Genomic DNA, 23,143 nt, shown 5'->3' on the forward strand with positions numbered 1-23,143 from the left:
CCATTTTGGGACGTTTCGTCACACCTCGCCTTAGCGCTGATAGTCAGACCGTATCGCTGGATCAAAACAATGTCTTGTTTTGAGATTGCTGATCAGTTGCATGATGCGCTGACTAGTACTCCATATAAGTTATTCGGCGCCTCCATTTTCCCCAGCCACTACACAAAGCATTGTTTGACTGTCGCAATCTTTTAAAGCTATCGCCTGTTTTCTTTCCTTCCTATTTTCTTTCTTTCTTTCTTTAGGTCTTCGTCGCGAAAGTTGATCTTTCGCATCCCCACCCGGGCGACCATGCCAGGCATCGAAAATGTCGGCGTTTTTTCCACAGTCGGCACGCTATTGGACCAATCGCTCCAGAATTACCAACGAGCTTACGATTATCTCAAAGTAGCTGGAAACCTTTGGGGAACACTTGACGGGTCGATGGTAATGACTCGCGAAACAGCCCGCAATTCCAAAAGCACCTCAAATGATGCTTTGCCGGAAAACATTTATTGGGATTTGAGTAAGAAGTTTGACGCTTGCGACAAAAAGTCTCGTGCATTGCGAGAGTTCATAGCGAGGATAATCCCCCGGGAAAGCAATCGCTCATCGACATGCTATTCAACCTCTGGATCCGAAGATATGAGCCGAGAAGTGGACATGTTCCAGGACGTCGAGGATTTGGCCAACAACGATATAATTCATTCCACAAGGCCGGAAAAGAAGACGGAACGAGAAAAAAAATTTCCCCAAATGTTTTGATAATGGCAGAGAGGTGGAACTACGCTGTGAGAATCAGGCATATGGCCTTCAGAACAACATTTATGGACAGCAAAATATTGGTGGCATTCAGCAATACAATTACGGTGAGTATTGAGGATCAATTTCGCGGCTTTAAATACTGAGATAAATACTGCGATGGCAGTTTTAAGTAAGTCGGTGCTGATTCGATAAATAGTAAACCAACCCGATCTTGATTTCAGCTTCCACTACAGCGTCGGAATGAACCTTAGCCAAACAACATGTATCGATCCCAATTATTTCAAAGGCCGCGGCGACGAACTAGCGGAAATGACAAGAATCTTGAGCCCAATTCAGAAGCCTCCAAGACAGCAATGTCTAACAATTAATGGCAAGGGAGGCCTGGGGAAAACCCAGTTGGCTATCGCATACGCAAAGCTCTATTGTGAGCGTGGCTCCCCGGCTTACGACTCGGTTCTTCTGCTTAATGCAACATCAAAGTCGAAGCTGAAGGAGAGCTTTAGACGAATCGCGAAAAGGATATTTAAAAAGATGCCGGAAAGCGAAGATGCCGTACACCATACACTGCGGTGGTTATCGGACCCGAAGAATACAGGGTGGCTATTGATATTCGATGAATATGATGACCCTGATCAATTCGATATTAGCAACTATTTTCCCGGGGGCGCCCACGGCTCGATCTTGATCACTACTCAATCTCCGACTTCTGTGCCTGGTATCTCCTTTTGTTTGCGGTCTCTGGATGAGGAGGGTAGTCTGGCGGTCCTAGCAGCCCGATCTGAACGAGCGAACAGTCCGACAGGTATGAATGATTCCTAGTGCACTGACAAACATATGAAAAGCCCCAGCTAAGAGCGTTCTAGATCCAGCTGCGAAAGAGATTGTCAAGCTGCTTGGGGGACTTCCCTTAGCACTGGCTACAGCCGGGGCCTACATCCGGCGCAATAAATGCACCTTTGAATACTATCTCAAGGAGTATAAGGACCATTGGATCTTCAATTCCTACAACTACATGAGACTCCCGGAGTATAACAAAACGCTACATACGGTCTGGAACAAATCATTCACAAGGTTAAAATCAACGTCCCCGGAGGCGGCCAAATTACTCGTGTGGTTGGCCTACTTTGATAACCCGAAAGTCCAACACGAGCTCATTCCGCCGGGAAGAGGGAATGTACCCGACTACTGGCAGCACCAGATGAAGACAGAAGATAGGCGTATTCGGCATCTGATGGAGATCTTGGTGGAGTTTTGCTTTTTGGATGTCACACGAATAGAGGGAAGTATGCCAGCTTCACCATCTTGGACCATGCACAATTGTGTTCATGCTTGGACATTGGCAGTGTTGAATAGAGAGGTTTATCCAGAGTTCCACTGGTATGCCTTTGATTGTGTTACCTCATAATCTTGAGGAGCTATTTGGGATGTTTCAGCGACACCGATAATTTTGCAGCCGCAACGGAAAAGCGGGTCGCCTCAGCGGCCCTTTCATAGCTAGGATAGCGTATCTGCTAGTTAAGAAAAAATGTATTATATTCAAGTTTTCATTCATGCTGTACTGAGACCTTAGCTCTCCTAGTGGCAAATAGGGTTGAAGTTTAATTCATCCAAGTGCAATGTAGGCACAATGACAACGACTATTGGCCCGCCTAGGGCTCCACCAGTAACTTGAAGTCGATAAATCCAATGATGTCTAAGATATATGACAACTTGAACTGGAATTGTTAACACGATATTGCCTTATTGGGGCATCATACGGCTTATCTGGCCAGAGCTTCTGTCATATTGGCAGGGCCCACTCTCACCAGGTGCTGTGACTCTTGTTCCGGCCTTCGAACAGAACTAAGATTTTCAAGAATTCCTCATGGGATCTGTGATAGGATCCTAATACATTATCCGCGATGTGGAATGTGGCGCGGGGCCGTGCCGAGCTTGATCGGCCAGGTCTATACTTGTTCTCCATCATAATTTCGTACCGTAGCCATGCATCGAATGCTTCTGGTGGAACCAATTGAGAAGGATTACATACTTCACCCTCATAAGCTTCCCCAGCCTCTTCAAATGAAGTCTTACCCCGATGCGTCATGCTGAAAAGCTTAGCAGCCCCCGTCTGGAATGTGGAATGCCGTAACTAGGGATCGACACCTGCTATAGAGCAGTCCTGGTTACAGCTGCACAATCCAGGAGGCTTTTTTTAGTTGCCCCAGTCTAACGCCCAGCCACTCAGCGGCTTTTTATTGAAGGGGGACATTTATATAAAAGCGATAATCCGAGTGGTTTAATCCACGATCTATTCCCATATCTATATATCAACACAGTTGATCCTCCCGCATCACTTGGCATTGTTAATCTCCTAGATTATCAACATTATTTATCCCTTGCAAAAGCCGATCTCCTGTCTACTATTATCCAAAATGCAACTCACCAACGTTCTGGGTCTCTGCCTCCTGGCCATGACCGCCAATGCGGCTGTCCTGCCCCGATTCGCCGGCCCCTACCACGGCGCCCGCATCTCAGTGCATGTGCCCAAGAATGGTACAGCTCCCAATAACGCAACCACCACTGGCACCGCCACCAAATCCAAGGGAGCACTGACAACGGGTGTGTCAACGGTCAAGAACGGCAGTGGCCGTAACGTGCCTCACGCGTCGCATGGTCCGCAAAAGGCCAATATTCCGCTGAACTCGAATATTCCCAACCACATCAAGCATATCAACCACTGTAACGAGTTGTGCTCGTTGGAGTCACAGACTTGCACGATTGCGATGCCGGATGAGGATGAGTACTGGTAAGTTGAAGGTTTCCGAGATTGTCTTGTATTGAAGGTCGAGAGGCTAATTTGTGGATTCTAGCAACAATGGGTACAAGCAGTGCATATCCAAGTGCCACCCAAGTGATTTTGAGTAGAGGAATACTTTGGGAAAGATTGATTTCCAAAGTTTCAGTGGGTTGGCCTGTGGCCGGGCGAGTAACGAAAACATTAGTTGGTGGTTTGATTTCTGGGTGTTATCTATGGGTTGTTTCTAGCGTTTGTGATGTCGTCCTCGGAAATTGTAAATTGCCGAGTCTCAATATAGTGAATACAATGTGAATTTCAATTTGACGAACCATGGATATGAAAGAGGAGAAAGGCACATGGAATAAAGGGTGATATCGGAAAGTACAGTAGGTAGATAGCCCGTCCCACTTGTAGGAGGAAGGGACTCTTAAGCAGATCTACTCAGTGGATCTGCTTCAAATTGGGCAAAGACGGAAAATTGGTGACGAAACAGAGTTAGGATGGATCTGAATTCAGATCCAATAGGAAGAGAGAGATTGAGATCGACCATTGCGACAGTGTAGCTGAGCCTGAAAAGGAAGTGGTGGGAGTGACCAATTTGCCACTGCACATGTACAGGGCTCCCCGCCGACTCCCCCGTTGGGTTTCCACCAACTCGCCCTGGCAAGCGCACGTGCAGAACTACCGGATCCCTGGAGTAACAGAGTACTAGTAGGGGTAGTAGTATTATATGGTACTTGTTAAGCTCAGGCCCCACAGCCAGTCCAGCAAATGCGCGTTGCTCGCTGCGGCACGAGCTTGTCCCCACATCCAATGAGCATCCACCATTGCAACTCGTGGGCTCTGCAAGCACGCGACACTTTCTGTGGGAAAGACTGGCTACGGGGAGATGAGGGAGAGGCGATTGCGGAGGACTACATATAAGTACAAGGGCAAGGGGTCGCCCCCTCCTCTTGGCCTGGAATCTGTCGTCCCTGTTGTCCCTGTTACTCTGTGCCTGTCTCTTGTCTCTTGTCTCTTGTCTCTTCTCTCCCACCTCCCCCCTTCTATATACACCATGTCTCGTTCAAGATTCCCTCCTACACCTGCCATGTCCGGTGAACTGACAATCAAGGACAAGCCGATGGATGGCACCGATGTCTTTGCTCTTCCGCCCGCCGCTATCAGTCCGCCCGAGGATGATTCCTATAGTCGTTCTTCTTCTCATTCAGATCCCTCATATGAGCCTGCCTCACCAACCTCGCCCGATCTGATCCCTCGTGGCCGCAATCCCCCTCATACTTCTTCACGATCGGGCACTGCTACAAAACGTCCCTTGGAAGACTTTGACCTACCTCCGCCGCCTACAAGAACTCGCAAGATCATTCAAATGAAACCCAAGACTCCAGCAGCCTCCAAGTCTCCCACCAAACCCAAGGAGAACGGCAAGACCTCTGGTCAGCCCGCCGATTCCACCACCCAGTCTGGCCCGGCCTCCAAAAAGAAGCCAAGTGCAACAAGTGCCGCAGGACGCAAAATTGCCCGCAAGACTGCCCACAGTTTGATTGAGAGACGCCGCCGTTCTAAGATGAACGAGGAATTTGGTACATTGAAGGACATGATCCCAGCCTGCCGGGGACAGGAGATGCACAAGCTGGCTATTCTTCAGGTATGTTGCTTATCGGCTACTTTTATTCGTCTTCAAGTGTGATTCGAAGTATACTCATATCATTTCACAGGCCAGCATCGACTATGTCAACTACCTTGAGCAGATCATCCAGGACATCAAGACGGACGGTACCACCAAAACCGCTGCACCGCCATCACCACCATCACCAGAGTTCATTGCTGAGGGGGTAGAAACCTTCAACCAGCCTCCGCAGCGCCCTCCATCTTCCGTATACTCATACTCCGAATCTGGTTCACCTGAGATCCTACCACCAAGCGGGCAGATGTGCGATGTATCTCCCTCCTTCTCCCCTCGCACCCGTCTGCCTTCTGTGCATACATTATCCGAGATTCCTTCCATCTTGCCCAGCCCGGCACTTGGCCCCTCCTATCACTCTATGGACAAAGTGCAAGACCTACAGGGTATTGATCACGAGGCCTCAGCCGCTTTACTTATGCTGACGCGGGATCGCCGGGGTACCGCTGACTCGATTAGCGAGCATTTCCCTGCCAGCACGGCTCTTGGTCCTGCGCCTGAGAACCACAACGCGGTATCGGATTCCCAAAGGAGAAAAGGCATGAGTGTTCGCGATCTTCTTATTTCATGAATGGATGCTGTCTTTGTTTCATAACGAATTGGGTACTTTACGGGATTGGAGTTACGGATGGGAGGGTCAACATTGAGCGTTTTGCGCACTGTTTTTTGGGGGAGCTTATAGATACTTTGCGATAATATTCTGCTTATTAGTATTTTATGATATAAATTTGGCAAACTCTTGGGATTATAAGAGAAAAAGAAGGGTTCATGTCTTCCTTCTTATTGTTAGTCTTGAACCTTGGCTTGTACAGAATGAAATATATGATACCACATTGTCATACTGGTCAGTTTGTGTAACTTCAAGTTAGAAATAAAGATTTTGGATTCGTTGGAAGATGATTGTAATCTACTATTGAAATATGCATCCTAGTCCTCTTTTCCCATAACCAACTCCTAATTTCGAATCATGATTCTCTTGAAGCACGGGACTTTCCAGAGGTCACAACTTGAAAAGATGGAGGAAGTGGCCAAGTACAAAGGTACAGCGAGAAATGAGAGACGTGAACAGAGAGCCTCATAAATCACAGAATCGGTCACCCAAGGAGAGTGATAGCATGGTGAATATCTTGGCACGTAGACCCTTATGGTCTAGGGGAACAATTGGTTCCTCTGGCAAAGTCCATATGCGGGATAGGAGAAGCTCAATTGCGGGCTTATCTTTTTTGCCTTTTTCAGAATTTATCTCTGAATTTCCAGGCTGACAGTTCAATTCCGTCTGCTGGCAACCAGCTCCTCCTTTCTTTTGCCCCTCTTCTTTTCTGCTCTTTCCTTTTTCCTTTTCTTTTTCCTGTAACAAACCCCTTTTGTTGACATAGTAGTAGCCCCACTCCTTCTGCTTTAATTGGTGGATCGCCTCGGGATTGGGAAAGACCGAATGGCCGAACGGCCGAACGCCGACAATTGACGACTTTCGCTCTGATATTATTTCCAAAGTACAATCTACCTTTTCGTTTCATCTGCTTCATCACATGAGCCAACTTGAATGGAGGGTATCCGCCGCTACAACGTAGAGCGGTCCTGCGTACGCTGCCACGAACGCAAAGTCCGATGCGACAAGAAAGCCCCATGCGGCAAATGTATACGTCAAGGGGAAGTCTGTGAATATCCAGGTCCTCGAAAAGTCAAGCGAAAATCCCCGAAGACGAGTGTCACAAATGTTGTATCCCGTTTGGAGCAACTGGAACGATCTATTGCGACATTAGCTGGCAATTCGTCCACTGCGCAAGCAAAACAGCCGAGAACACAATGGCAGCAACAACTGCCACGTCCTAGAGCTGCGCCCACATCTGGGGTGACTTCGGCTTTGACAAATGGTCGTGCCTCTTCGGCGTACCACAAGCCATCCGGAGAAACCAATTCAAACTATGGTTTTCTTATCAAGGATGGTGCTTATATCGACGAGCCGCTTCTTTCACGAGTACTCGAGAAAGAACATGAATTACAGTCTGCCATAGGAACACCGAGTACATCGACCAGTGGTTTACGAAAACCCCCTCCTCTCAGAATGGATGGCATGCTAATCAATCCACTACTGAAACAATTGGATTTCAAGGCTCTGTATCCAAATCGATATCAGGCCACGCAGCTCTGGCAGACTTTCCTTGCTCGCGTGGAACCAGTCATAAAAGTGCTCCATGTGCCCACAACGACGCCGCGTATCTTTGCAGCCATAAGCCGACCTGATTCTGTTAAGCCTGATATTCATTGCCTTCTATTTGCTGTCTATTTTGCGGCTACTACTGCCCTGTTGAGCGATGACCCGATGAATGAGAAAATACATGCAGATCTGCAGCGATACCAACAGGGCATCGAGCTCAGTATCTACAACTCTTCTTTCTTGGAATCCCCCACGATATCTTCATTGCAGGCAATGTCTATTTATCTGGTAAATATGGCCGAATCTCCTTTTATACCATCTGCCGATCTAACTTTCTCAACTAGAGGTGCTTACGCTACAGCAACAGTGGGCGAGCTGGGTTCACCCTACGGGGCTTGACTATCCGTGCTGCACAATCAATTGGGCTTCATCGCGATGGAGAAAAATTTAAGCTGTCACCTCTTGAATGTGAGATTCGCCGACGGATATGGTGGGATCTATATTCTACCGATTCCCGGATGTCCGAAGACCACGGAATTTTAATCCCCGAGCAAGATTATGGCAGCGACACCAAACTTCCCTCCAATATCGATGATCAGAGCATAAGTGAAAAAACCACCAAACCGGTCGAATCCGAACAGCGATGGACCGATTCGTCTTTTATGCTCATAATAAACGAGGTCAACAAGATGTTCATCCCGATCGCCCGGTCTACTGACAACTCTCCCGATGGAGCGCAGTCGCAGCAGCTATTGAGAGAACTAAAGGAACGACTTCACAATCGATACCTCAAATACGCAGATATGGACATACCCATCCAGCGACAAGGAGTAATCCTAGCACAGGTGCTAGTTTCCAAATTCGAGGTCCACATGCTGCAAAAAGTACTCCAAAAACAAGGCGCCGCATCTTCAACCGTCGACACGGAAGCTGCAACTGAACTCCTCGAAATGGCAGTTCGAGCTCTAGACCTCGGACTGGAGATGTTTACGGACGATCTACTCCGCGGCTTCCGCTGGCTAACATCTACATGCCCACAACTCCACCTCCTCACCTACATCCTGTGGCACCTATGCGTGTACCCAACGGGCCCACACAATGAACACGCCTGGAACAGTGTCAATAGGCACTTCGACTTAGTAGACAATGATCCCTCCTGGCCAGACCCGGGCCCCAAATGGCCGATGTTGATTCAGCTCCGGGCGAAGGCGTCGCGTGTCCGACGTGCGCATCTTGCGTCTAGTTCTACTGAGCGCTTACCGGAGAAAGAAAGTGCCATTCAGACAGCTCCGGCCGATTTACCGAGTGAGACTATTCTGGACATGGATAACTGGGATTTGAATTGGGTGGAATTTCCAGACTGGGATTATCTGGCGCAGAGTATTGCGATTATGGGGCAGGATGGACATACATAGTTGGCTTTTCTTCTAGTTGAACATGTCAAGGTTAGTGTGTATAGTTGGCAAAGGACTACGCAAAGGAGTGAATAAAACTCGGAGAGTTTACAGTGTGGTTTTGCCTTCAATCTGTATGAGGAACTCGAACTATGCATTGCCTGCCGTCAGTGGCTTTTGTGTCACTTCTTTAATGTGGGGTAATAAAACCCTGCGGGTCAACGATTTCGTCACGAAGATTCTTATTGGCACATGAGCTCGAAGAATAATGCCTAATGGCATAATTGCATGCATAACCTTCCAGTCCACGCTTGGAAATCAGGCAGTCGATGACAAATATCCCACCCCTCCCACCGGAAGTTGAGTTTCAACTTCAATAAAAGAATTGCCCGTTCCCGCTTCGAGGATTACCTTCTTTTATTCGGTTTCTGGAATTTACCACTTTTCCAACTCCCAAAATGTCCGTTAAGCAGAGGGTACTCCTTCTTGGAGCTACTGGTGAGACTGGGAGGTCGATTTTGAATGGACTGCTGGAATCTGGCAACTTTGTAAGTTGAATTTGCTAAAAAGTAGTCTCTCCTTTTGTGTCGCTTTATTGATAATAATTATTAGGAAGTGGAAGTTCTAGTGCGACCTGCTTCCGTGCAAAAGCCAGCGGTCCAGAAGCTCCAAGAGCAGGGTATTAAGATCTGGTCCATAGATCTTGACCAGTCCAGTGAGCTCGTGACTGCGCTGACTGGCATCGATACCCTCATCAGTGCCATTGGGCCAAATGACCTATTGCAGCAAAAGAAGCTCCTCCAATCCGCGAAGCTTGCAGGCGTCAAAAGAATTGTTCCGTGCGCTTTCATCACGGTCGCACCTCCACAGGGTGCTATGCGGCTCCGTGACGAGGTATGCATAGAATGAACCCATGAAAATGACCAAGTTGACTAACGAACAAAAAAATAGAAAGAGGAGGTCTACAATGCCATCAAGTTCTTGGGCATTCCCTATACAGTGATCGATGTCGGCTTTTGGTATCAAATCTCATACCCGTATCTTCCATCGGGCAAGGTGGATTACGCACAGATTTTCCCCGTCAAAACTATCCACGGCGATGGCGAGGCTCCTAATATTCTGACCGATCTACGCGATATCGGACATTTTGTCGCACGTATAATCCGCGATGATCGGACCCTTAACAAATACATTTACACATCTGGGGATGTTCTTTCCGAGAACGAAATCTTCCGCATTGCAAAAGAACTCTCTGGGGAGGAGTTGGAGCCAATTGTCGTGAGTCGTATTTCTTCAACAGCATGGCTTTTCATGCTTACTCGAGTGCGCTTTCTAGGAATCAAACGAACGTATCAAGGCAAGCGTTGACCAAGCCAAAGCTGCACTTGCTCAGGATCCTCAAGATTTTATGAAGCTCAGAGGCGTTTACGTAGCTGACTACAACCATAGCAAGTACGTACGTCGGGATAATACTCCTGAGTATGCGGACTACTTGGGTTACCTTAACGCCAGAGAGCTCTATCCAGACTTCACGCCACTCAGTTTCCGGGATTTCTTTGTGGAGCTACTCGCTGGGAGGGGGAGCAAAGTGTACTCTTAGCCTTGTTTTATCTCATTGAAGTTCCACATAGTTATCAAATTCACAAAAGGAGATTAATATAAATGATAAGATTCAAATTTATTTAGTTCATTGGGATATCGATAGGTCTTATTGCTACATTTATTGGCCGAATTTTGCAATAATCAACCTAATAGACTCCGTCAATCTACCGTCAATGTCTCCTAAATATAGGCATTTGTGACAAGAAGGGGACCGTGCGGAGATATTTCACATTTGTCGGCGACGTGGGGGCCGTGACTTTAAAGAGGGGCAACGGGGCCAACTCGCACCCACCACTCACTCACCCTCCAGCCAGAGCGTCAAAACGCCAAGAGAGGGTCGACTTGCAGGGAGTCATGGATATCAGAGATGGCTGAGGTTATAGGAACCATTTCGGCGGCCCTTCAAGTCGCCGAGCTTGGTGGCCGCCTCTCAGTCAAGCTATGCACTTTCGCGCACAAGTTCAAGAATGCCGATAAGGCACTACGAAGTTTGTCGAACGATGTGGCACTTACCTGTAGTGTACTTCGCCAATTAGGTGACAGTCTGAGACAAGATGATCTGGTTTCATTATATTCCCCAGATGCCTTCGCCACTGCCCAGGATGTGTTGGAAGAATGCAAGAAGGTTTTCAATGACCTCGAGAGTGAGATCGAGCAGCAGCACCCAGAAACTTCATCCAAGTCTCGCATGGAAAGGGCAACTCGCAAAATATGGTTTTTGATGAATGAGCCCCGCTTGGATGCGGTGGCTGGGAATTTGGAGCGACTAAAATCGACTATGCTTTTGATGCTCAATGTTGTAATTTATGCTGGGCAGCTCCGCAGGTATGATAAGATGACCTCATGGATACTAATGGGTACTGACCAATTTGTAGTCGACACGAAGTGAATAGAGCCCAAGAGCAGCGCGAACTTCTGCAAATGCTAGCCGTGGAAAAGATTGAGAGCGAGAGGAAATTCGAGCAATTGACCACGTCAATCCAGGTTTTCAACTTGAATATCGAGAATCATGGAAATGGGACGCCATTTCAAACACAAGATTCTGGAAAGTTCAATGATGAGCTCCAGCACTACTACGATATGATAAGGGCTGTTCTCAATACTATAGACGCGGCAGAGTGCTTTCTGGACGAAGGTCGTTACCGAAGGCTGAAAGCTGGATTCAGTGCCGTACATAGCGGAGAAGCTGTACGACTCAAAGAGACTTATGGATCGAGAGCCTCTTATCTATTTTCTCAGTTGAAGATAACTCCCACACCCCACGAAGCAAGAACTATCCAGGAAACGCCGCTACCTCAAGGCCCGCCACCGCAAGCAATACCATCAAAATTGCGCAGCAAAAAGAGGAAGAAAGCACCTAGTCATCCTATCGCAATACAGCCAAATTCATGGCGGAAAAATCCAGCGGACTCACCACTTCCGGAAATACCGACATCGGTGGTCCATCAACCTTTCAAATCCGAACCCAACAACGAAAGTATTCCCGATGTATGTTTCCGCTCACTCGAACTTCTGAATATTTGCGCGAATTTCTAACGAAATATTTTATAGAATGCCTTCAATCTCGACTTTGGTGCTTTGGATAACCCAGACATCCTGGAAAGTTTCGATTTCGATACCTTTCTCAACAAAGACGCAGCCGGTACCGGGTTCGGCTTCGAGCCAAACATGTCGCTTGATATCGATCCGTTGGAGACTCCAACTGAGCAGAAACAACATATATATGGAGATCTCAAGGGCCCGTCCGCAGTGGACGACACATCCCTTGAAAATCCAGATGTCTGGATATTGCGCTGGACAACATTAGAAAAGACTGAGCTAAGTCAATGAAAAGTTTGTCTTGACAAGAGCTTAGAGCTATACTTCATTACTATGGACTAAAATATGCTATATCAGTTGGTAAAAGTAAAAGATTAGAATTATCTACTATAGTACTGTGATTAATATGACTTCAGCAATGGGCTAACAAATTATAAATCCAATTTCTTCAACGACCAGGTCATGCAAATGCAATTTTTTCCAGCAACCTCACAGAAAAGATACTGTTTGTCATTAATTCGTGATTCCACAAAGTGGGAATTTTTTATGCTTCCTGTGGCGTTCTGGCCCCACCGGACTTGAGCATATCCTCTTCCAAAAGGCGTTGACAGAAAGCACTTTGCTTTCGAATCCAAGGTCCAAAATAGAGCAAAGCGAACGGGATAGGGATACAGCTTAAGCTAGCGAATCCAAGAACCGATGTTCCCCATGAAACTCCGAGCTTTGCGTAAAGCGGATCCGCGGCGAGAGGGAATAGAGCACCGGCAATACTTCGCAGGATCATTGAAGAAGCCAAGGCACTGGCAGAGTAGATACGGTATGCATCGGTAACGTAGGTGAGAAGCGAGATGAAAATGCTTTGGTATCCGACTCCGAAGACGAATCCCGAGAGCACGGGGACAATCCAATGAACGGAGGACTTTGCCGACCAGGCCAGCCAGAATAGACTGATCGTGAGGCAGGGGCCAGCGACACAAGAAGTGGGAAGTCGATGATATTCGGGACTAGATGCCCAGCGCTTTCCGGACTTTTTTGCCTTTTCGTAAAAGGCGTCGTAGAAGAGGGCGAATAGACAGGACGATGCGGCGCCAATACCCACTGCGATGTATAAGTTTCAAGTTCCGTGTACTCTCTCGGCATGAAGAAATATTGTACTCACTTGGAATGTATGTAAGAGATGTTTTCGCAACATCGAAGTGGTACGTCTCTGCAAAGGATTAGTCTTAGAAATCATTCAGACCATGATGTGGAGACACTCACGCTGGAAAATTATGGGGTATGCCTGGAAATAGAAGAATACCATGCTCCAGGCAAGCGAAATGAAAATTCCGGTAAAAAGCACGATAGGCTCGAACACGAGCATTGTGAGAGGACGGGTGAATGTTTGGGTGAGGGTAAAAGCCGCATTGGACTTCAGCTCTTGCGGAGCAATATACCGATCGGATCCAGTCTCCTTTCTCAATTTTCTGGAATGTTTCTTAAGCAAAGCAGGAGAGAATGTTTCTATAACAAAAGAAATTAGCCGACTGATTGCTGCTCAGTACGAATGAAGCTCAACCCACCTGATAGAAAGAGCAATCCTATCCAGGTTAACCCACTCAGGATCAAGTCAATCCGAAATGTCCAGCGCCAACCGTATTGAACTGAGCACCCGGATATGATAGGACCAATGATAGGCCCGAAGCTAGTTGCCTGGGAATGACGTTAGAATTATATTATTTGTTGTGATGATCATCGCGGAGTATATCACCATACCGACATATACATCGCCATCGCTCGACCACGAGCTCGCAGATCGGAAAACATGTCTGCATAAAGACCCCCGACAACAGTCTGAGGCGCTGCAGCCATAGTTCCACAGATGACCCGAAAGATCAACAGCGAGGTCCAATTTGGCGCTAAAGCACAACCCAATGTGCCGAGCCAAAACACAGTGAAAGTCCAAAAAATAACGGGCCTCCGTCCGATAGTCTCACTGAGTGGACTAAAAATGAGGGGTCCGATACAGTAACCAATCAGAAAAATGGCTGTTGGTAGGACCTTTTGCCCGCCGCCCGACAGGTTGAAATCCTGCATGATAGCGGGGACTGCATTGCTAGGCAAAGAGGAGGATATTCCACTATTGAGCACAACGATAAGTGCAATAACTCCATTGTAAACCTTTTTAGACTATTTAGGACAACTGTTAGTACCTTCGAATGACTAGATGTTTTGTATACAAAAGGAATATCCAAGCATACAAGAGGCCAATTGTTTGGGTTTGCTTCGGAGTCCTCAGTGAACTCGACAAGTGTTTCACGGGTAGGTAGATCAACCAGCAAATAATTCTTATTATCCATTATGTCATCTTTGGAGATTGTAGAGCCAGTTTCTTTCTCATTAGAAGTAGGTTTCCTGTCTAGAAGCTGTTAGAGGCTAAGTCAAGAGACAGTAACATCGGGTCGTCGTACCTCGGGAATTTTTGGCAATGCCAGATAGAAAGGAGTGACCCGAGTTTATTGCCATTTTGGAAGTGAAGCAGCAAAATTCAGATACAGAAAGAGAAGGAAGAGAGCCTGTGGATCATGTCTATACTATTCAAGTCTCCAAACTGCGTGAACGAGCCACTATATACTAGAGCTTTTGTTCGCCATTACCAATAGTGGGGCGAAATCTCTGCGAAGAACTTGACTCACTACATCTAGAATTTGCAACCATGCATAGTGTGCCAAACTATTATGTTTGCGATCTTAGAAACGACCCAATGAAAGGGGACGGTATACTTCGAAATTTGAGTAAGTGGGTCGGAGACGGACCGGGGCCGGTTCCTAGTGCAAAACAGATCCGGCCCGGTCAGGCCCCGGTCCTGACGGACGTCTCCGAAGCCTAGATCCACCTCCGCTGCGTTCTTTTTGCTCGCATTGTGGGTTACTTTGCCATTCACGCGCAATTTCTTGTGAATTTTCACAGGTTGATACTGTGTGGCGGCCCGAAATCTTGCTTTCAGCTGCACAAGTCCGTTGATTGATCGACGGACTACTAGCAACAAGAGACCGTCTTTGTAGTCCAAGCTAACTACGATTTTCCAGGTCCACCCACGTCAATTCAAATTAGAAGATCATCAGATTCATTATCTCATTATCTCATGAGCCTATTGTGGCAGTGAAGGCATCATTGGTAGGAAATCGAATATATCGTTTTGTCCCTCTTCAAATAGACCGAAAGAATCCGCAATAGAGTTGGACATAGTCCAGTTGGGAGCTTCCATTGTATCTGGAAGTCTTGGAAGTGGCGGTCTAGCTGTCGCAGCTGTATCGTTGTTTGGAAGCGGGGCAATGCTTGGATCCTTGCTACTTGGAATGGAAGTCCCGGGTCTGTAGCGAGGATCTAGTGTTGCCAAAGGAGGGGGGTTCGGCACGGGACTATCAGGGCCCCTGTAAGAAGGCACGGACCCATCGCCTTGCTCCGATACATTAGGCCCTTCCGCGCTGTCATTGCTCTGTGGACGCTGGCTCGCAATGAGAGCACGTGCATAGTTCACGAAGATAGAGACGGTGCGGTGGATGTCCGGGTAGGGCGGCTGCTTCAAGAAGTCGCAGATCTTTTCCGCTCTTTCCAAAAGAAGGTCTTGGTCTATCATGTTTGGGCGCCAGCGTGCAATGCGAAGCGCAAAAGTCGCTGTTTGTAGATAAGCATGTCTACCCAATGCAAGCAAGTCGGGGTCAAAATGTCACACTTACTGACAAAGGCAATTGTTAGGGCCGGGTAGGTCGGTGCCCATGACAGCTGACATCGGTAGGCTGGCTCATTGATTAAAAATGCCATCTGGTCCATAATCGTGGCAATGAGTGACTGCCACAAATTCAGGACATCCTGATCGATGGTCTCAGTATCAGAATTAGACGAAGTAGGCTGTAATTTCTGAATGCGGGCCAGCGAAGCACAAAAGACGAAGATCCTAGCATATAAAAGCATAAGCTTTAAGCTACTTCGTTGAAAAGCTCCCGCATGGAATCCATTATCTTTCAAAGTAGTCAGCAGCCGTGGGGTTGTCGTATGAGGGGTGGAAGTTCTCACTCATGTGAATTTCATCCCATGTGGTCCACCAGCTTTGTAATCTCGCCATAATGGCTGGTAGCTCCGTTGACACAATGTCACGGATTTCTCCGCAGCTTTCGATCACCATACGGGAGCTCCCTTAGACTGGGTTAGTCGTTCGCCTTGATAGATGAAATAAAAAAGAGTAAATATCTTCTTACCTCGAAGTTGATGGAGTTCAACAATGCACACTGTTCGCATGTCAGATGGAAGAGAAAGTGGATAGTCCAGAAACCTTCGCAATTTCATAATATCAACCTCTCCGATACGCGACTTTCGACCTGTTCCAGAGGCCACATCTAATTCTAGAGTGAAACTGATGAGCCATGTTCGCGTTTGCCACACTAGTTGACGATCTGCCATGGAGGCTGAAAGCGAGCTTCTTGGGACGTCTTCTTGGGACAGCAGTCTGTCGAGCGACTTTTCGAGCCCAGAGTCTAATGCAGTTCTCAAGATGAGGGCGGTGGAGAACCATGTCTTCTCTGAGTATGCAGCCAGGAGAATCATTCCCTGTACTGTTTCAAGCTTTGTAGGGCGCTCAAAGAAGCTATCTTCGGCCAACCTCTGAGCCTCGTCTTGTAAAACCCGTTGCATATGTGTATCGCTCCGGAGATCCACGACGGCACGGCTGGCCAAGTAAATGATAACAGTGAAGCAAAACAGGGAGCGTGACCGTATTGAATCAAATGTGTCTCGGATCGGATCAAACAAACCCAAGAAATTCTTCATACCGCCGGTAAATCTGCATGACAAGATTATGAGATTTATTCCGGGTTGAATGTGAGTGTCTCCCATATGGGGTCGGGTTGCATACCGTTCGTACATCACCCGAGCACGTTCTTCCGTGATGATATCGCGAGCAATGATGTCTCCCCGAGGATCTCCACCAGATGAATTTTCCATAAATATCTGAAGTATCTGTCAATCAAGTGCATCTTGGATCAACGGATCAACGGAATTACGACCCACATCGTCGGAACCGAGTAGATTCACAGACATCGAATGAACTGCCGAAGCCGGGGCAACCATATCATTTGGGCTTAGTTGCTGCGATTCCGGTCCATGATGATCAGCAGTTTGAGACCGTCTAGGTTCTCTGAAAGGTGATGCCTCTGGCAGTAAGTCGATGGAAGCATCGAAGGAAGTATCATGCCCAGCAGCTGGAGAGTATTCGCGTTCTCTTGATGCAGGTGTATGGAAACCACTTCGATGATCCAACGGCGAAGCTACTGCCGAGTTACTAAATCTAAATAAATCAGCACTCAGGATTATGAAGCATGAATTGAGATGGCCTGACCGTCCCGGGGTGGTCGTTTTTCGTCGACGGTCACTGCGTCTCCTGGTGTCTTCAATGGGATCGAGAATACAGTCACGGCCAGTTGAGCGACAGCGGAAGCAAGGGACTTGATTTCGTGCATCGCAGCGCATCTTCTGCCGACGACACCACCGGCATGCTTTGAAGAACCGGACCGGAATGTTCTCCGCCCGGAAGACAATCTCCGAGCCTCTTTCACTCATGACTGCGATCCAATCAATTCATAATATTCCAGAAACTGGACCAAGGAGAGATGCCCTCGACGAATTAGTCTTGAGCCGAATTGTCCACGATTTCTTGGAGTTATCCAGTGCGTGTTATTAGCAGCCTCCGGTCGCGTTTGCGGGGAACGGCAGTCTAGACCGGTCACGTGTACACTCGATATGTTGGAGAACCGCGCTAACCCAATTGGGATGACCGAAGTATGAGATTCGTTTAGTTAACTAGCTCTGGGTGCTCCATGATCCTTTAGTATTTAACCCTCGATATTGATTGGAACCAATTCAGAATATAAGCGGCCTGACATCCCTCTTCTACCTGTGATGACAATTTCGTCAAAATGCTGGCTATGATACGACATGAACTTTCCGGTACCACCACCATCATCTTCGGGCAACGCAATTGCGTAAATGTCACTATCGGCCGCCTTCTCTTCATTGATCAGTCGAACAGCCTGCAGTGCCTGAGCAACTGGAAAGCTTCCCTCTTCCAAGATGTGTGATGTCGTCCATTCATACAGCAAGTTCTCGATCCATCTCCCGATCGTTATATTGTGACATCGAAGAAGACAAGCAGTAAGGAGACTTGAAATTCCGATCGAGTAAACATTGTTCCTGAAGCAATCTTGCTTGTCAAGTCCAGATGTAATACGAGCCAGGATAGTCATCCAGTAGTTAACCTCTTTCCTGCCAGGGTCAAATGATTGATTGCGCGTAGACTGTAGTTCCCGAAGCAGCGCAGTACATTGCATGATTCGGGAACAAACATAGTAGGCGTAGTTCATTGCAAAGTAATGCGATTTGAACACAAGTGGATGATACTGTTCTTTTTCAAAGTCCACAAACCCCGAGAATGATTCGATGGGGAGTTCCGACTGCGGAATTGTGGAGTGCCATTCGTCTAGCCTCTTGGATTCAGTTTGCAAAGATGCAAGACACTCGTCAAAGGTGACCTCTGAGTTCTTTATGCCACTAGGCCCCAACTGTAGAAGAGCTATGTTATTGAGACGATATGATTCGCACAAAATCGACTTGAGTATAGCTCTCCGTGCATTGATTGAGCGAAGCATGCTCAAGATATTCGGAGATAGACAAAGCGAGCCTTGACTGAGTTGAAAGGAGAACGAGCTGAAATTAATTCTGAGCCACCAAGTGTGGTACTTGGCAAGAACCCATGCTTCAGTCAATTCACGACCTATTGGATCCGACGATATTGGCGTGAGATGTGTGTGTATGAATGTGTCAACGCCTTGGGCATGGCAAGCAAAACCCTTAAAGTTTCCCATCGCAGACTCAAAAAGACAGCATAGAACCATCGCCATCAAAGTGTGTGATTGATCGCTGGATGTACCCTTAGTAATAGTCCTTGCGATTTGCTTGACTGCAGAACCGTAGTAATGTTGGCTTGACAAGAGGTAGTCACGCCTTGGGCGGTATGTAATGTGTGAATGTGATGCTCCAGTTCCCCGTTCCGTTCCTTCTGGTAGAGATCGGCTCATATTGCAAGCGGAGAGAGCAAGTAAAGCTTGCATTAGAGGCTCATGTTCCTCAGCCATGGCATGGAGTTGTCCCCGAAATGATGGGAGTGATTGTACACAAGCATTCTCCCAATGTGTGAGATAGAAAAGCTCACATTCGGTTCGTATCAGAGATCTCATTATAGCTTGCTCTGATAATGGAGACATCGAAAACAAGGATACAGCTTGAGGTGTTGGCGGACTGCAAAAAAGCCACTCCTGTTCGATTGGTTGAGGCACAGGCGTGAGAGCATTGCGTATATCGTCGGATTCGACCAAAGGACATTCAGACCCAGATCGAAGCGAGTCTTCAGTTTTCTTTGTGCCTTGGGTGGGTGTTTCTTTCCTGTATGTAATTTTCCGTTTGGTGTGGCGAGCGCCTTGTGATTTGGTGCCATGCACAACACCATCACGGAACTCGAAATTGGGAGAAACAGCTTCACACTTATTTCCGCGGCGCACACATGCACCGCATGATGGCTGCTTCTCATCGCACTGATCATGATTAGCCCATTGTTCTTTTTATATGATCCAATCGGGTAAAGCATACTTTCACTCGGCGTTGTCGACACTCCAGGCAGCCAGACCGGGACCGAACGATATTTGTCCTTTTTGGGCGCCGTGGAGCCGGCTTGTACATGGCTTCCTCGGGACAGATAGACGAGAGAAGACCCGAGGATTATATGTGGCGAGGAGCCTATGGTTCTTTGGGGATGATGCAAGGCGACTTTTATGAGAGTTGACCCGGTCAAGACCGGCCTCGGCGGGTCCCAATCGATTGCCACGAGACCCACCCAAGCATCGTACCCCAACTCTGAGCTTTGAATCCCCCTTCACTATTTGAAGCAAGCATTTAATTGCTCTAATTTCTAACTACACAGGGCACACGGATTATTAGACCTTTCCATGTCCATCGATTCTTATTCAGATCAAGTTCAAACGATCGGGAACGCTCCGATATCCGGATACACGTCATATCTCCTCTGGCTGCTAATAGGAATCGCCTGGCGAGACTCCCTGATAACATCTGGCTCCAAAGTCGCATATATGATGTCGTCGCTCTCCTTGGCCCCGGCAACAATTCGACCCATCGGATCGCTGATCATGCTGTAACCCCAGGAAGGGTATGCAGGTGGTGGCGCCCTTGATTGCGAACACAGAATACTGTAGACCTGGTTATCGACTGCGCGGGAACGACCAAGCAGCTCCCAGTGAAGCGGTCCAGTTGTTGTGTTAAATGCGGAGGGGAAAATTAGTCCGAAAGCACCCTCTCGAGCTGCAATCATACTAAGTTCCGCGAAACGCAAGTCATAGCATATTCCGATGCCAATCTTCCCGAACCCATCCAAATCCACGATCGTGATTTTATTGCCAGGTGATAGGGTATCTGATTCCCGAAATGACATGCCGCCTGGGATATCGATGTCGAATAGATGCATTTTGCGATGAGATGCAAGCAACTTCCCTTCAGGAGAGTACACCGCGCAGGTATTATAGATTTTCCCGGCCTGGTCACGTTCAGGGATACTTCCTCCTATGAGAAACACACCGGCCTCTTGAGCCATCTTTTGCAATGCGGCGAAGGTAGGTGCCTCCGTGGAGTCGGGGCATGATGATAAGGGCTCGGCATACTCGCGAAATCTTGCAGTGGAATATGGCGAGTTGAAGCATTCCGGAAGAACAATAAGGGAAACACCTCCAGCGGCCGCCTGTAAGACCTTCTTCCTCACTTGAGCAATATTTGCGGCTTTGTCGGGACCTAGAACAGTGGTTTAGCTTGATGGTAACAATACGGAGAAACTCATTCATACCACTTGCTATCTGGATACAGGCCACTTGGAGTGGCCTTTGGAGAATTTCATTAACAAATGATGGCATGTTGAAATTCCGATATGGTATCAGGAGAAGTCTGTTCTCGGTGATTTATAGCGAGAAATTCAATTTCCCTCAAGAATACTTGCAGTTACATTCACACACCCCGTGCCTTTTCTACTTGGGGTATGACATGGTTCCCCAACGAAAATTGGAGAAGGCATTGGTCTCACGGCAAGACTCCAATTTCTGAAGTTAAGAGGCACAGGTTCGGCGCTGTCTATTGGTTCATATTCATGGAGTAATCATGAGGTGGTAACCAGTCATTGCAACCTTTTTGGGGTCGGCCTCGTCCAATCCGAGTTCGTATAGGATGTTTCTGCGCCTGCGAAAATCCCCACCTTCCCAATGGGGCGCGCGGGAACGAGCCAATCTTTCATTCAAAACGCCTAATCTCCACCAGGGAGATATATCAGCCTGTATACTCCGCCAATGTACCCAAAATAGTGCAGTGTTTAATGTGAGAAATCTAAGAAACGTCTGAATTAACAAGATCAACCCATAAAACCCAACGCTGTGTCCTTATTCAACTAGACTGTACATTCCCACAGCATTAGTACAACCTCTCTTCACCTTATTTCACTATTCAAACGCTATGGCGGACCATAATACCTGCCCTGTGCTCACTCCGGATTCAGTCAGGGCTGCATATTCTTTGATTAGCCCATATATCCATCGAACTCCTGTATTGAGATCAAAAACCCTCGATCGCATTGCTTCAACACCCCAGGAGGAATCTGCCTTCAAGGGTACGGCTTTTGAAGGCCAGAAGCCTGCGACGCCCATTTTTCGACTTTATTTCAAATGCGAAAATTTCCAGAAAATTGGAGCTTTCAAAGCTCGGGGCGCATTTCATGCGCTATTGAGACTCTGCTCCGAATTGGGGATTGATGAGGTACGCAAGCGCGGCGTGACAACACATAGCTCTGGTAAGCAGGACAATCTTCTAGCTTGGGACAAATCTAACAATAGTGAAGGTAACCATGCTCAGGCTCTAGCACTTGCGGCATTCACATTGAACATTCCTGCCCATATCGTGATGCCGTCAATATCCACAAAATCCAAAATAGCCGGGACTCGTGCCTACAACGCTCGTGTGATTTTCAGCGGGTCTACTGAGCCAGAACGTGTGGCTATAGTTGGAGAAGTCATTAAGGAGACGGGTGCTATCCTCGTTCCTCCTTATGATCACCCGGATATTATTTTAGGACAAGGCACCGTGGGCCTTGAGCTCCAAACGCAGGTGGAGGATCTACTGAAAGATTCTGATACTGAAAACAACCCCAAAGGTGATTCAGTGTTAAATGCTGTCATTACACCTCTGGGCGGAGGAGGCTTGCTCGCAGGGACCGCCACTTATTTCTCAACCAAACCTTCCACAAATGTGTTCGGAGCCGAGCCGTCATTCGAGGGTGGTGATGATGGTCGACGGGGTCTCGCTTATGGATCTCGGATCCCTACAGTCAGCACCCTAACCATCGCCGATGGCCTTCGAACCCCTGTTGGAGAGATCAACTGGACAGTTATCTCTGATCAGAAGAAAGTTAGGGGGGATTTTCGCCGTGACCGAACAACAAATCAAAGATGCCATGAAGCTCCTTCTGGAAAGGCTGAAGGTCTTCATTGAGCCCAGTGCTGCTGTGCCCTTTGCAGTCATCCTGTTTGACGAGGACTTCCGCCGAATTGTGATGAAGGAAGGCGGAAAGGGAGGATGGGATGTTGGTGTTGTTTTGTCAGGAGGTAATACCACGGTAGAAGCCGTTTGTCGCCTTTATAAAGAGAGTTAGGGCATTTAGCGACGAGGAATTTGAAAATGGAAATTGAGATTGCAGCCATTTGGCCCATTCCCTTTTTAGAATCTAGTTTATCGGCACGCCCTTCCCAGAGAAAATAGTTGACTTCGCCGTAGAACCCCTAATGGCAAAAATGAGCTTCAACCCCATTTTTTTAAAGAAAAAGAATTCACTAGGCACTACATGACAGCAAAAAGCCATAGTCAGATTACTTGAGCGTCCGCACCTCATTCGATTCTGTTATTAGATTATTCCGGTGCAATTTCTAACTCTAGGGCCATTATACACTCAACTTCAATATCTGAACTGAAAAGGAATGCCTTTAATGCAACGTATGGGGATGTTTGAACCGGATTATTTTATGACCAAACTTTGTTGAGCAAAATTGCTGATTCTTGTGAGCTCAACTAGGTGTTTACGAGCGAGCGAGATATCGAATCGAGCCCCACTT

At 47.5% G+C, this 23,143-nt stretch overlaps 11 protein-coding genes across 11 annotated transcripts; 7 read left to right on the forward strand and 4 right to left on the reverse strand.

Moving 5' to 3' along the window:
- Positions 1-291: 291 nt before the first annotated feature.
- N7509_007165 (uncharacterized protein) lies at positions 292-2,238 on the forward strand (the record flags this gene model as incomplete). The annotated part of the gene is made up of 6 exons (XM_056631802.1): positions 292-426; positions 782-848; positions 941-1,546; positions 1,608-2,027; positions 2,088-2,121; positions 2,178-2,238. The coding sequence occupies 6 exons, from the start codon at positions 292-294 to the stop codon at positions 2,236-2,238; spliced, it is 1,323 nt and encodes a 440-aa protein (XP_056487353.1).
- Positions 2,239-3,158: 920 nt separating this feature from the next.
- On the forward strand, positions 3,159-3,651 carry N7509_007166 (uncharacterized protein; the record flags this gene model as incomplete). The annotated part of the gene is made up of 2 exons (XM_056631803.1): positions 3,159-3,532; positions 3,597-3,651. 2 exons carry the CDS (start codon positions 3,159-3,161, stop codon positions 3,649-3,651), a joined length of 429 nt encoding a protein of 142 aa, XP_056487354.1.
- A 929-nt stretch (positions 3,652-4,580) lies between these two features.
- Positions 4,581-5,778, forward strand: N7509_007167 (uncharacterized protein; the record flags this gene model as incomplete). Its single annotated transcript, XM_056631804.1, has 2 exons — positions 4,581-5,171; positions 5,242-5,778. The coding sequence occupies 2 exons, from the start codon at positions 4,581-4,583 to the stop codon at positions 5,776-5,778; spliced, it is 1,128 nt and encodes a 375-aa protein (XP_056487355.1).
- A 972-nt stretch (positions 5,779-6,750) lies between these two features.
- N7509_007168 (uncharacterized protein) lies at positions 6,751-8,780 on the forward strand (the record flags this gene model as incomplete). The annotated part of the gene is made up of 2 exons (XM_056631805.1): positions 6,751-7,653; positions 7,710-8,780. The coding sequence occupies 2 exons, from the start codon at positions 6,751-6,753 to the stop codon at positions 8,778-8,780; spliced, it is 1,974 nt and encodes a 657-aa protein (XP_056487356.1).
- A 437-nt stretch (positions 8,781-9,217) lies between these two features.
- N7509_007169 (aromatic alcohol reductase) lies at positions 9,218-10,359 on the forward strand (the record flags this gene model as incomplete). Its single annotated transcript, XM_056631806.1, has 4 exons — positions 9,218-9,307; positions 9,372-9,653; positions 9,711-10,037; positions 10,096-10,359. 4 exons carry the CDS (start codon positions 9,218-9,220, stop codon positions 10,357-10,359), a joined length of 963 nt encoding a protein of 320 aa, XP_056487357.1.
- A 369-nt stretch (positions 10,360-10,728) lies between these two features.
- N7509_007170 (uncharacterized protein) lies at positions 10,729-12,191 on the forward strand (the record flags this gene model as incomplete). Its single annotated transcript, XM_056631807.1, has 3 exons — positions 10,729-11,186; positions 11,237-11,849; positions 11,913-12,191. 3 exons carry the CDS (start codon positions 10,729-10,731, stop codon positions 12,189-12,191), a joined length of 1,350 nt encoding a protein of 449 aa, XP_056487358.1.
- Positions 12,192-12,444: 253 nt separating this feature from the next.
- N7509_007171 (putative MFS multidrug transporter) lies at positions 12,445-14,405 on the reverse strand (the record flags this gene model as incomplete). Its single annotated transcript, XM_056631808.1, has 7 exons — positions 12,445-12,998; positions 13,060-13,107; positions 13,161-13,403; positions 13,463-13,592; positions 13,656-14,069; positions 14,141-14,298; positions 14,351-14,405. 7 exons carry the CDS (start codon positions 14,403-14,405, stop codon positions 12,445-12,447), a joined length of 1,602 nt encoding a protein of 533 aa, XP_056487359.1.
- A 625-nt stretch (positions 14,406-15,030) lies between these two features.
- Positions 15,031-17,495, reverse strand: N7509_007172 (Zn(II)2Cys6 transcription factor; the record flags this gene model as incomplete). The annotated part of the gene is made up of 7 exons (XM_056631809.1): positions 15,031-15,557; positions 15,620-15,901; positions 15,957-16,076; positions 16,139-16,719; positions 16,792-16,886; positions 16,947-17,217; positions 17,275-17,495. The coding sequence occupies 7 exons, from the start codon at positions 17,493-17,495 to the stop codon at positions 15,031-15,033; spliced, it is 2,097 nt and encodes a 698-aa protein (XP_056487360.1).
- A 272-nt stretch (positions 17,496-17,767) lies between these two features.
- N7509_007173 (uncharacterized protein) lies at positions 17,768-19,066 on the reverse strand (the record flags this gene model as incomplete). The annotated part of the gene is made up of 1 exon (XM_056631810.1): positions 17,768-19,066. The coding sequence occupies one exon, from the start codon at positions 19,064-19,066 to the stop codon at positions 17,768-17,770; it is 1,299 nt and encodes a 432-aa protein (XP_056487361.1).
- Positions 19,067-19,962: 896 nt separating this feature from the next.
- Positions 19,963-20,905, reverse strand: N7509_007174 (carbon-nitrogen hydrolase family protein; the record flags this gene model as incomplete). The annotated part of the gene is made up of 2 exons (XM_056631811.1): positions 19,963-20,786; positions 20,839-20,905. 2 exons carry the CDS (start codon positions 20,903-20,905, stop codon positions 19,963-19,965), a joined length of 891 nt encoding a protein of 296 aa, XP_056487362.1.
- A 589-nt stretch (positions 20,906-21,494) lies between these two features.
- On the forward strand, positions 21,495-22,686 carry N7509_007175 (uncharacterized protein; the record flags this gene model as incomplete). The annotated part of the gene is made up of 2 exons (XM_056631812.1): positions 21,495-22,421; positions 22,444-22,686. 2 exons carry the CDS (start codon positions 21,495-21,497, stop codon positions 22,684-22,686), a joined length of 1,170 nt encoding a protein of 389 aa, XP_056487363.1.
- Between the last annotated feature and the right edge of the window lie 457 nt (positions 22,687-23,143).

This window comes from Penicillium cosmopolitanum, assembly GCF_028827165.1.
Source record: "Penicillium cosmopolitanum strain IBT 29677 chromosome Unknown utg000008l:1.0-4398992.0:1.0-4402845.0, whole genome shotgun sequence".
Lineage (NCBI taxonomy): Eukaryota > Fungi > Ascomycota > Eurotiomycetes > Eurotiales > Aspergillaceae > Penicillium > Penicillium cosmopolitanum.